The sequence below is a fragment of the Thermobia domestica genome, chromosome 5 (assembly GCF_964235325.1).
Source record: "Thermobia domestica chromosome 5, izTheDome1.hap1.1, whole genome shotgun sequence".
NCBI classification, from domain to species: Eukaryota; Metazoa; Arthropoda; class Insecta; order Zygentoma; family Lepismatidae; genus Thermobia; species Thermobia domestica.
The window spans coordinates 161249180-161263049 of NC_137458.1; the positions used below are offsets into that span (position 1 = coordinate 161249180).

At 35.7% G+C, this 13870-nt stretch overlaps 1 protein-coding gene across 2 annotated transcripts in view; it reads right to left on the reverse strand.

Moving 5' to 3' along the window:
- LOC145686220 (uncharacterized) overlaps positions 1-13870 on the reverse strand; it is a 125573-nt gene that overhangs the window by 46862 nt on the left and 64841 nt on the right. For both annotated transcript variants that reach the window (XM_081759283.1, XM_081759282.1), the window contains 2 exons: positions 7463-8016; positions 4418-4583 (listed from right to left, as the gene is read on the reverse strand). In XM_081759283.1, the coding sequence (XP_081615409.1) occupies positions 4418-4583; positions 7463-8016 (720 nt within the window). The remainder of the gene's footprint in view (positions 1-4417; positions 4584-7462; positions 8017-13870) is intronic.

Sequence of the window (13870 nt, forward strand, 5' to 3'; positions counted from 1 at the left end):
TATAAATAATAGCTTTACTTATTTTTGTAGCTCAAAAAACTAGAGGGCCTAGGCTTCTCGGCCTCGAGCTAGATCCGCTACTGTACCACAGAAAATGGAAGTTATATGAGTAACGAAAACACATGCTTCAATCTAGAAAGTGATAACCAATGAAGAATGCACTAACAGACGATTACTCTACCAACATATTCGAAAAATCTCCAGATACTCTCAATATGACTGTTATGTGGTAACACAGATACTTGCTATTTACTTCGCGTCTACCGGCTTTAATTGCCATCTGGCCACAATCGATGTAATTGTTTTATATTCTCATAGATCAATGCTAATGGTTCAAAGTTAAGGCTAGTTTTAGACGGAAGCATTTATCGTAGCATTTCTCGTACCAGATGTGCTGCCAAAAATCTTGTATAATATTCTATGGCATCAAAAGTATATTGTGCTTTTACACGATAGCATTTTGATAAGCATTTAGTCGTGACCAGGGCCGGCGCTAGCAGTTTTGCCGCCCTGGGCGGTACTTTCACATGCCGCCCCTTTAACCCGCAACCTTATTTTGACAGAAAACGTTCAAGTGTCACGAAAAAGTAGGATGCCCCGTTTAAAAACATGTATGAAATGGAAAAATAAACAAAAAATTGAACTACCTCTCTCGAATGATTACGTAATGTTTAAATGACTCCATATATAACACAATATTCAGTATGCTTGATTTCACTGTATACCTGTGATATACAGCAGCGTATACAGAAAATAAAATTAAAAAAAAGTGCTTTAGTCACAACGAAGAATTTTAATTTTTAAACTTATTTTATATCAAAAGATGTTTCCAATAGAGTTGATTGATTGAGTTGATTTTTAGTTTAGCACCCCTTTCGCCAGCGAGGCTATATGAGACGTGGGACTACTGATTAACGTGGAATCCGAACCACATGAGCTCCCGCCGGAAATCGAACCCGGGTCTCCCACGCCAAAGGTGTTTCCAATAGAGTATGGAGCATGAAAATAATAGTGAATCAGCTATTACGGCAAAACTAAGTGATTGACCTAAGCCTTATGATGTACTAGAACACAATAGTAATACATGAATTTAACATACCTTAATTGAAAGAAACTTTTCTCTCTTTGATATGAGCAAATTTCTGTATAACATTCGCGTAGTCCAACGTTTCAGTCAATTCGTATTGATATCGCTAGGCCACTCAAGACATGGAAGACGTAGCTAGTTTTAAATAAGCTTAAGTTTCGAAAACCTTCTTTCTCCACTTGCCACTGTTACCGGTAATGTTAACAAAATCCTAAGTGCAACACTAACATTGGAAGTAAAGTTATGTTCTTTAATTAATTTTAAAGTTTCTTTTGTTGAACTTTTACGCTTAACTATAGCGGATAACACTCTTAGTTCGTCTTTCAAATCACTGGGGTTAATATCTTTCGATTCTTCGTGTGTTAAAATGCCGGCAAGTTCAGTACCTTTTCAGACAAAAGTTCAGGTGACATATCTTGAAGATTACTCATCTCGTAATGAAAATCGAAATACTCGATGTGTTGTTTAAGTTGCTCAGACTTTTCTCTTAAAGCTAAAACAATCACGTCTAGAACTTTGTAATAAAAATCACTCTTGTATCTTGTTTGTGGATCTTCAATAGCTTCATTCTCTGCCTCGTACTGAAATTATCCCTTCCTCTTTCTACTTTGAGCTTGCACTGTATTACCTATCCTTGGGTCATCCATGTCTAATGCTGATGACAACTCCATCATATCAACAAAGTAAGATTGAAACTTTGCATCATTTCTGCTCCTCTCAAAGTATTCAGATATGTTGTTTCTTGAACCCAACTGCATCCAACACACGAGAATCAATGCTTTGGAGACTTTTAATTACTATGTTTATGTGGAGAAAAAAATCATACCAAATAACTAGTGAGTAAAGGAAAGGAAAGTTATGCAGCTGGTTTGCTATACACAGAGCATCGACGGCGATCATTCTATCTGTTCTATTGCCATTACTTATTTGAAGTAAGGCATCATAAACTTTCCCTGTTTGATACGAGGAACTCGTATCTGAATGGAGTCAAAGCATCAATTCGGCTCTCGCATCTTGTGGTGCTCAATGGTTTTAAAGTGAAACTGCTAATATGTTCCTTTAGTATGGCCCAATGTTGAACCGATGCAGAAAAAAATTCTAACTTTTTTAGCTATACAAAAAATGGAACGGCGTACTGAAATGCTTTGGCTGCATCATTAACGACAAGGTTTAGTGAATGACTATCGCAAAGAACATAGAAGGTTCGGGGATTTATTTCTAAAATTCTCTTCTGAATACCTGAACGTTTGCTTTTCATATTGAAAACATTGTCATATCCTTGGCCCCTTATGTCTTTGACAGGAATGTTAATTTCCTTTATATGTTTAATTATTACTTCTGTCAGTCCTAGACTAGTGGCGTCTGTTACCGCTACGAAACCAAGAAAGTGTTCTCAAATTTTTACAGGGCATTCTCCATTACTGTATGTAATTTGTACATGACCGATTATTGTCATTTGCTCGGTACCAGAAATAGCTGGCGTACAGTCTAGTATTATACTATAATATTTTGCAACTCTCAACAAAGACAGCATTTTACTTTTTATTTGTTCACTAAGAATCTGAATGATTCCAGTTTGGACATCTTTTCCTAAGTAATGGCGGTATTTATTTGGTCCTCCCATGGGTCTCAAGTGGGAGTGTACCTTTTGCATACTTGGAGTGGAGCGTTAGAACATTGTTGAATGGAAAAACATATAAAATATACCTTGATAATCTTATCCACCCTAGCTGAAAATCTTATCTACGTCGCTGCAAGGGAAATATTGAACGATACCTGTTTGATAATTGAAAATAAGGAAAAATGCTCTGAATTTCCTGAGTGAGTATTTTCCTAAATGTGAGTGAAGTAACTTCAATTATATTCTCAGATAAACACAATTTTATTTTTCCATGTGGGCCCATTACGAAGCATTATATTTTGATAGTATTCTTTTCCTTTTCAATTTTTGCCGCCCTGGGCGGTGGCACGGCTCGACCCCCCCCTCGCGCCGGCCCTGGTCGTGACGTAGCAAACAAATTACTGGAGAAGAGCGCAATTATGGCTCCAAAACTAAAAACAGATATTTAAGTCACTATTTCTTCTGAAGCCCTTTTTCGCATATGCTTATTATGATACAAAGGACTTTTAACGGTGCAGTTATACTATACAGATCCATAGATTTTAAAATTTACAGAAGAAATTTCTAATATTTTAATATAGTAGTGTATAAGTAATGGAAATATGGTGTGCACTTACATCTGAGATGCGTATTTACGTGGAAATATAGAAATTAAAGTCGAACCTGAAATGCACGTAACCTTCAAGAAGCTGCCATAAAATTTTGGCAAGTCTGTAATTTCCCCCCGTTCCCACTACTGCTACTACTACTACTACTACTACTACTACTACCACTACTACTCCTACTCCAACTACTATTACTATTACTAAGTACTGCTACTGTTACTATTACTAAGTACTCTTACTCTTACTACTACTTACTCCTCCTACTCCTATTCCTACTACTACTACTTACTTCTACTATTATTACTCTTACTACTACTACTACTACTTCTACTTCTACTACTACTAATACACCTACTACTACTTACTTCTCCTCCTCCTCCTCCTACTACTACTTATACTATGGATCCGTATAGTAAAACTACACGTTGCCACCTGTTAAAGTGAATCTGCACCGGAGAATGCAAGAGCACACCTCAGAAATGATTGCTGAAGGTACAATAAATAAAACGAAAAGTTTTTTTTAAATGAATTTCTGTGGATCCGTATAGTGAAACTGCACGCATTTAACTTTGTACAAACAAGGATGTTCCTCATATTTTTTAATCAACATAATAATAGTATCCCTTCTCCGACTCATTTTTCTTTACTACAATTCAATTTCCCATACAAAACAAAGAGTATGGATATTTGAAACAAAATATTTCGCTTCCTTTTAACACACCACGGCGCTGCAATCGGAGTAGAAATGCTCGGGAAAATGCTACGAAATAGAGCAGGTTCTATCGACAAGAAATGCCATAGGATATGCCATGGCATGGGAAATGCTATAGCATTTGCTACTTTACACGGTAGGATATCGATGATACGATTTTTGCTACGAGAAATGCTACGATGAATGCTTCCGTCTAAAACTAGCCTAAGTTAAGAGACGACGTTGACTAATAGTGAAATTTTTGGTTCCCCATGGCGGCTGATGGAGGGCCCGGAGGGAATACCATTATATAGAGTTTTCCCTTTATTTTGACCTGATATCTTCTTTCAATAGATAGTTATTTAGTTTTTTTTTAAATTAACAACTACCTTAATTACTTTACAATTACGTACCATTAAAATCTCGTAATCCAACTGGTGTTGGAAGTGAACCTTTCCACGTTTCCTGAGATAGTCCACGATTATCACAGGAATTATAAAAATTCAGCAAAATACAATCCGTGGGGGGATAATAAACAAAATCAACATCTTTGAATGTGCGAAATGCTTTTTGGATTACCTAAGTTGGAAAAATTACACAAATGAAAATATAAAGAAACAATTTATATTTATTACATATAAAGAAATGGAAACCAAAGAAGAATAATTTCCCTTTTCTTACTTGCAACAAAAATGATTATAGTTGTTCCATATAGTTGTGAAAGACAAGCACATTTAAAACAATTATAAGAGTGACAGCTGTTTTACTTATATTCTTTGTCTCTAACACTTTTGAAAACGCATTGAGCAGAGTCTTTGAGTTTTTGAGTTTTGTACATTGTCCAACCAGAACGAAATACACAACACAGAATGTGTGTCTATAATCTATAGAGCGCTTGCTCACATTAGTTGAAGGTCTTCGGACAGTACAACTGGTATCATGGTCGCCTGCAGGGAGAGAATAAGTAGGGCAATTGTTCCTCTTGGATTTTCGAAAGGGGGGTTCGATTCTTTGAAATACATTTCGGAACGTATTACATTTGCTTAGTTACACACTACAGTATTTAATATATTTAAAGTAGTTAATAAAGTTATGCAATTTGAATAACAGTCGTTTTCTGTAAACTACAGTATTATTACAAATGATCTTCTCGATTACAAACCTGCACAAATTTCACTTAACAATTCTCAGACACATGAAAATGGTATCAGTAGAAAAAGAAGCTCAAAACGTTTTGTTTTGTACTTGGTTTTCAAAAACACATAACATATGTTCAATATGATATCACACGACACATGTCTAGCCTGTCACCAATGCAATGACTCTGTGATGCAAACACAAAGATCCTATATGATATTGATAAAGATAGCTGATACTATGTGCGTCGACAGGACTTTTCATTTCAATTTCAACCACCTTTAGGCCTATGTACACAGTGCATTCAATAAGTTTCGAGACAACCTTGAAATAAAATACTTAACGATAGGTCTACTAAAAAATATTATCACGTTAATTTTCCACATATATCCTTCCTATATATGCCACACACTCGCGCAATCGATCGTAAAAACTCTGGAACGCCTTAGGAAAGTCGTCCACTGGAATACCATTCAACATCGCCATTAGGAAACATACATGCATACATACAGTGGCGGCTCGTGGAATAAAAGGTAGGGTGGGCCAAGCGTCAAGACAAATACTTTATGGCTACTACTAAGATATTATTGTTATTATTTGATCATTAAGTGAATTGCTTAAAATGTCGAAATTGCAGTTAGAAAAACTTATCATACTAACAGATTAAGTGTGATCATAGAGCAACAATGTCACATAAAATATTTTCTGGTACTCACCTAATTATCTGCATATATATATTCAGAGGGTTGATTAATTCATGTGTCAATTTCATTTGTTCACTGTGCACAAGTGGTATGAGGTTAAGCCGTACAATTTGGTGTAACTTTAGACTAAGGACACAAGTTTTGTTTCGCCATAGAAGCATGTCACTTGTACTAAAGATTGAAGAGATATGGGGTTAAAGGTCAAATATCGATTTTTTCCTTATGGGACTGCAATGGTAAATTCTGAAAGAACCTGAAAAAACGTAAATCTATGTGATAACAGAGAAAAAGCTGTATGGTATGATTCTGTCGCAAGGAGACCAAATATGCGTCAATCAAGTGTCAAGGTCAGAGATCGCGGTCAGATCAAGGTCACATGTCATCTTAAGAACCCATTTGAATACACTGAAAACAACTCAATGTCTGTACCTCATCATGTCAAATGGGTTCTCAAGGAGACCTGTGACCTTGTTCTGACAGTGACCTCTGACCTTGACACTTGATTGATACATATTTGGTCGCCTTGTGACATAGAATCATACCATACAGCTTTTTCTCTGTTATCACTTAGATTTACGTTTTTTCAGGCTCTTTCAGAATTTAACATTGCAGTCCCATAAGGAAAAAATCGATATTTAACCTTTGATTCTATATGTCTTCAATCTTTAGTACAAGTAACATGCTTCTATGGCGAAACAAAACTTATGTCCTTCCTCTAAAGTTACACCAAATTGCGCGGCTTTACCTCATACCACTTTTGCACAAATGAAATTGACACACGAATTAATCAACCCTCTGTATATATATTCTGCTCGGCTGAAGAATTTCTGGATCATTTTTGTGTTGAATTTCTTTACTGAGGTAATATAGTCTTTGTGTCTAGACAACATTGTAAGTACATTGAGTCTGTCTTGGCTCATCAATTTCCTTAGACAAGTTTTCACCCTTTTTTAATGTACTGAAACAACGTTACGATTCTGCTATAGCTATAGGCGTTGTCAACACTATGCTCACTAGTTTTGACACCTCAGAAAATATATCTGTTAAGTCATTGTTACGCAGAGATAGTAATAAATCACTGTGTTATTAATTACGCAAAAGAATAACATTGTTGTATGCGGTCGATAGTTTGGATTTGAGCTTTTCTTTGTTCAGCATCGAATAGGAACGGTATGCAACTGTTAAGTCATTTTCCCTGAAGGAATGTTTAAAAGTGGAAAAGTTCTGAGGATTCATTATTGAAAACGCGTGTAATACTTTCTAACAACACGCTTACTTTATTTATTTTCCACAACCACACGAAAACACCGGGGGACATAACACATAAGATACTAAGAAGATGCACACATAAACTCAGGGATGGATACGCGGTTAATTTTGGATCCTTTCAGCAGAAGTAAGACAAGAGAGCAAGGTCAATTGACAAATAAGTGAAAGTGTGGAATAACCTCTCCTCTACAGACAAGGCGAATTTTGGCAACAAGCAAGCTTCAAACCTTTTCGTTCGGAAAGGGTCGGGTGCAATCGTGTGGATGAGGGCCTACGATTCTTGGCCCACGCTACCTACATTCAATTTTTAAATGTAAACCTCATAATTCCAGTAAATTAAGAAATTACCTGCACCATAATGTGACACTTGTACTCCTGAATGTAATCATATCCTTCCATAGCTTCCAAGAAATCGAAGTCATTTCCATACGGTGGTTTAAGGTTTTCAGCAAAATACATTAAATTGGCTATCAAAGGACAATCTAAGACCTGTAAGAGCTCATCGGCTCTAAAAGACTCTACGTTCGTATAGTACCTTCGGAAAGCTTTGTTCACATAGTTTATATGTGGACAAGATGATTCCAAGTCATCTTTTACTATTGCTGACATAGTTGCTTGGATTGACGGTGAAGTAGGTCGTTCTATTTTGTCTTTGCCTAAAAGCATGGCGTCAGCTAATGATGGTGGTGGAGCCCTGGGCGTAGAGGGACCAGCGCAAGAAGTTAAATCTACTGAAGATGTCATATCAACTGCTGACGTTACAGTGTCTCTTGTCGCACTTGACACTACATTAGAAAAAGCGCAAACTGAAGCCCAACTGATAGGAGAAGGAGTTTTGCCAATTTCTTGCAATGTCTTCATCATCTTTTCAAAAAGTAATAGGTGGAAAATATAACACAAGTCTGAAAAAGAATTACATTTTAAATTAGAAATTTATATCAAACATAAAATTGTATCTTTATCTATGGGATTTCTCTCAAGAACTGCCCCTGAGTCTGTGGAATATGTAATGAATCTTTTTGGAAAAATGATTGTTCGAAAATACGTCACTTAAACGTGATCTGGTCATTCTCCTCTCTCTACCTTCATATTCTCTTCCACTTCAAAATATGTAACACAACGTCTTCAAGTGTTCTTAAGCTATGATATAGAAGCTCTTAATCAAACAGTTCAAATAGTCTTCTATTACACTCACTGATGTTGTTCGTGTAAAACACAGAGGTATTCCATCATTTTTAGGATTTGAAAGCAAATAGAAGTTGGAAACTGCCATGAGATATTTAATCAGATCACGAGATTAATTGAGCCCATATCTAATATTAATAGTAGGCTAAAATGTAACTGCCCTGTAACTTACAACATGCCTTTTGTTAATTTTTAATGAATCTACTTTTGTTGTAGTTACAGGTTCGTATAAATTGTTCCACTAACTTCCCCTTTGGAAGGTATTCTAATATCATTATCCTTTCTCAATCTAGTATCATTAATATCAAAATTTCTATCACCACTACCTTCTCTGTGTAAGTAACGAAGTTAACTTCTTGGCGAATGATCTTTAGATGTTTTCACTGCTTGAAACTTTGCTATGACTCAGACTGAAAATAAGAAATCACATTTTACCTTCTATTATGAGCCGATTCAGGGGTACCGGCATCGGGTTATTTCATCAAGTATGTTTTCGTCAAGCATTAACATTGGGAGCACTTCCTCGAGTATCCTATCTTGCAATTGATCATAAACCGGGAATCGATCCATAGCAGGGATAAAAATCTTGGCTAACTAGAATGGGGGAATGTGATTTCCATATGTGATTAAATAAATTCAGTATTGCTAGTAGTTACGTAAATTTTACTACGGAATTTTAAGAATGAAGGTTTCTCATCAGTAGAGCCCGGATTTCCATTCACAAACAAACTCCAAAATATGCATGCAAATATGCACGAAAAATATCAAAAATATGCACTAAAATATGCATTTAAAAATTTAACATATGCACTGAAATATACACTAAGAAAATGTCAATTGCTTACAAAAATATTTTATGATCTCTGTTGCAATGAACTATTAACATCTTCTCTAGGTTTTCTTCTGTTAACCCTTCGCGTTACCCCAGTAAGAAACGTTTTGTAAGTCGAAAAGTTTCTTTCTACATCAGCAGAAGTCACTGGTGCATGTGAAAAACACCAAATGTCTACCTGTGTTATGTTCTCTTCCAATTCCATGTTTTCACCATTAAGTACATTTGCAAATGGCACAGATGATTTTGTACCCGGGATTTTTGCCTAATACTTGGCAAAGTTCATCTGACGCTATTTTCGCAAGACCGTGAGTTTTTTCATTGGACAAAGTCTGCGTAAATTCGCCCAAGAAGGAGAATGAATACTGCAAAGCATTCTTACGCGATTCCAAATGTCTGATAATTTCAGATATTCTCGAGACGTGGTTGTGTATTTACTTAATTTTGTTCTCAATGTCATTGTAGAGAAACATTTTTGAGACACATAAATAGCGGCTGCATCATCAGGACTTAGTGAGTCTCAACTGTTTTCACTTGATTTAAGTTATCTGCATAATACGGCACAGCTTCTAGCCACGAGCTCCACTGGTTGAGAAGGTACTGGAACATTTTCGCAACTTCGCCAAAGATACGTACGCGCGATGGAGCTTTTAGATACTTTTCTACATTTGATACAAGCGCGTCTATTGCTTGATATTAGCATTTGATTGTTTCTGCTACGCAATGAAGACCACAAGACAAGTCATGTGGTCTAATTTAGGATAGGATACAACACTGTCTTCTATTATTCTATACAACATTTTATTGTACATCTGCGTTTAGAAAGTGAGTCAGTTCACTTTAAATATAACATACTTTCTTGTGATATACTCTCAAATATGATAGTATGCAGCAATAAAATCCGGAAATATGCAGTACCCTGCAAAGTTTACGAAATATGCAAGCACATCAAAATTCACTCAAAATATGCACTTATATGCACCAACACATGCATCTCAAACGAATCCTTGCAAGTCCATCGGAAAGAAGAAAACATTTTCCATATGTTTCTGCATGTTACTATAAACAAATTAAACATGCATTGTGCATATAAATCCGGGCTGTACTCATGAGTTATCTATGTCCAAGGAGCTCTAAATATTCCTCAACTATGTAAATGCACTTTTAATTTAGGTTTCAATAATAGCGGTTGTTACGTTCTCAGTGTCCCATTTTTGACTACGAGAGCAAAACGATGTATTTGAGCCATTCAGGATAAAAGTTGGATTTAAATACTTAAAAGACTTAGGATAAAAGAGAATAAACAACTAGAAGCGATATTGTATTAAAAATAAAATTTTCCTCTGAGATTCAATACCGCGTAACATTTCAACAATTTTGCAGGAGAGACAAAAAAACTGTTTAAAAACTAGCTTCAGCCTCCTTATACGCAGTATTACTTTGAGGGAATAACAGAGCCATTTTCTTTTGGTTGTGATATAAGTGTACTACTTAACCAGATTGCATGCCATCCTATATTGATTCTAATGGTATCAAAAATTCGAATTCGCCAAAACTGGAGATACATGGTGTTGAATCTCAGATGACGAAATGTCTTTTTGTACGCAGAATTGCTTCAGTAAATCAATTTCTTAGTTTGTGTGTTGGTATAACTCAAATAAGTGTATTGAAGAAAATGATAGTAAATTCTCCATTGTTGGAAACAAAACAATATGGTAATTTGAGATTTCGATAAAACTGGAAAAATAATGTTATATTTAAAATTACTCTTGACTACAGTCCAATTTAAGTAATGGAAAAGTATCACAAGAAGGATTTTTGGTATTGTTGACATAATTAAATAAATATCTTAGGCTTACTAACCGTAAGTGTAATGTGAATGGTATTAATATTTTTGCTCCCGGGCTTATATAGCAAATTCTAGCTTCCTGTCAGTTTAGTGCACTTTTAAAATATGCGTATTAGGTAATAAATAGGTAGGTATACGAAATACATGACAAATAAATATTTAAACATCCTATTTTAAAATGAATACAACATTCATTAGTATTGTTGGGTGGAATTGCTACAATATTACCAAGCTGGACACGGGCTTCGTTTGTTTTCAAGAATAAGTTACCCCAAGTCCGATTCGGGCTTATGGTTGAAAGTGTCAACGTGTTTCATCTGAAGGCTATATGTTTTGAACTAAGGCATATTTTATGCCTTTCTCCAAACGATTTAGTATCCCTCTTCTGTCGCTCATAAATCTCGTCTTACTTTTTATGGTTAAAAAAAGTTGTATAACCTATATATATTCTCTCTTAAAAGGAACTGTTAGTTATCAAAATACGTGACTTAAACAAGAGATAGATAACTTCATATGTAGAATTTGATCTTTGCAGCTACATTTCAAGAAGAAAGGAAGGGGAACTGCTACATTGTATGCTCATAAAAGCGCATTCACTTTTGGTGAGCTTGCTAGTCGCGTTGTTTGCTGAAGAGAAAAGTTGTGAGAGAAAATTCACTGATTTTCAGTCTGACTTGAAGAACTTTAATGAAACATATTCTTCTATCGGAATATATTGGATTATTTCAACTAACTACTATATTATAATCACAGAACCTTAATGGTAGAACTGTTGTCTATACAACAAAAAAGAACTTCAAGGCAAGACAGACAAAACAGAACTCTTTTAATAAAAATATGTCTTTTTAAACCGACACACCCTTACATCTTGTCTTAAAGTCCGGCTCAAACCTCTTGATGTCTATCGAAAGCCAATACTATGCAGGTGCGACATTGTCGGATTTCGCTTCCTTTTATGTACAGGCATAATATTAAAGATTAACGTGAGAAATTAAGATATTGAACAGCAAATTCGTTCTTACATATTTATTAACGCTATAGTGACATAGATCTTGATGTACCTTTGAAATTGCTTCCTCCTACTCCAAGGGCAAAGCTATTAGACAATGTCACCCCTCTTGCATTGCGTATTGTGAAAAAGGGGGACACATCTTAAACGTCAGGAGATTTCAGCCGGACTTTAGGTCAACATTTCTGGTAAAGAGCTTAATTCTGGAGAGTGCTGCTTGCAAAATATATTTTGCACTAAAGAAATATAGTGCAGATGATTTCTCTTGGGGATCGGTTTCCTCATTCCATTATCATTATTTTCTTTCACCCATCACTATCTTCCAAAGCCTTGGAGCATAATTCAGGTAAGTCAAATTTTATTGTACACTATTACTAAACAAATTTTATCCGAGAAGCAATCAAGAAATGTAGACAACGAATATATATTGAAGGGCTTTGCAACACGTATTGCCATATTTATGTATAGTCATTTATATATAGATTAAAAAAAAATTGTACACCCAGCTTTCTTTTCTGAAATTTCTTTCCTCACCCTATATTATATGGTCAGATAGAAACCCTTTCTTATTTTACAACCTCATAGATTTTCTACCTTTATTGCATTATCTCGAACAGCTTCATACTCAATATGTTTCCACATGTTTTGGCCAGCGCGGTCCCATGTTACTAAATATTCTAGATACGATTGGGATCGCGACGTACTACCAGCTTATGTCGATACGTCTCTACAACACTCCATGACTATGTATCATTTGCAGTTAGTTGATGTTATATTGGATCCTGAAATATTTCACATTTTCCGCCTAGTTGAACTTTCATTTCTCATATATCCATTATATGCTCCGTAATTATTAATTAACATGGGTCTCCTCCATTTCCATCAGTTCCTGAATCCCCTCAGCAACAGAAGATAACTTCATTCGTCAGCACTAACCTGTGATGTTGTGTTCAGAGCAGTGCATTTCATCTTCATCTATTTCTCTGATGTCTGCACCTATCATTTATTTTACTCTACCTCCGCATTCGTCATACCTCACCATGTCATCACAACACATGCAAATTATTCATCTCCCTGTAAATGTGACACTCCTCTTGACTTCTCACCAGATTATGCCCACTCCCGATTATATGTTGTTATTCTCCCCTCAATCACCTCACTGTACCTCTGATTATCGAACCAATAAATAAATATTAAATAAATGTACATCTCTTAGACCATCCACATTTACACTTAATCTCGTACCTTTCATTATGCAGCTCTTACTCGAAGAAAGGCCAAAGCCCGTTCAACTGGATGAGGGACAAACAAACAAACATAAAACTAAATATAACTCGCTACTTGCGAAAATTGTTGGACCTAAATCTGAGCCTGCCGAAGATAATGTTGTGAGAAAGGTCCACTGAGAAATATGATCTGGACGCGTGATAGAAAAAAAAAGTGCCCAAACTGATATGCTTGGAACATGGTAAATATACACAGACTGTTGATTCAAATTTGCGTAATGTATTGCCTTCGTCTTGTTCACATTGGAGTTAAATATATTCATTCTTGACTGAAATAAGTTATTCCGTCTTTGTTATTCATTGGGGTCTGCTGAACCCCACTAACATATTAGAACCCTCAGCAAAGTTAAGGGTTAACAAGTAAAGGAAAATATGGAAGAAAGTCGGTCAGGAAAGTACCATCTTGAAAGTACCTGTATATATTGAAAGTACAATCTTTCATTAACCTGATACGACTGAGAAAACAAGCTGTCCTAATCAGGATGTACGAATTTGGGATTTGAACCCAAGATCTCGCGATTGCAAAGAGCGGCGCAAACTGCTTAACTCATACGTTTTTATTCTTGTCTTTTCTTCCACTTAATCAAAAATGAAG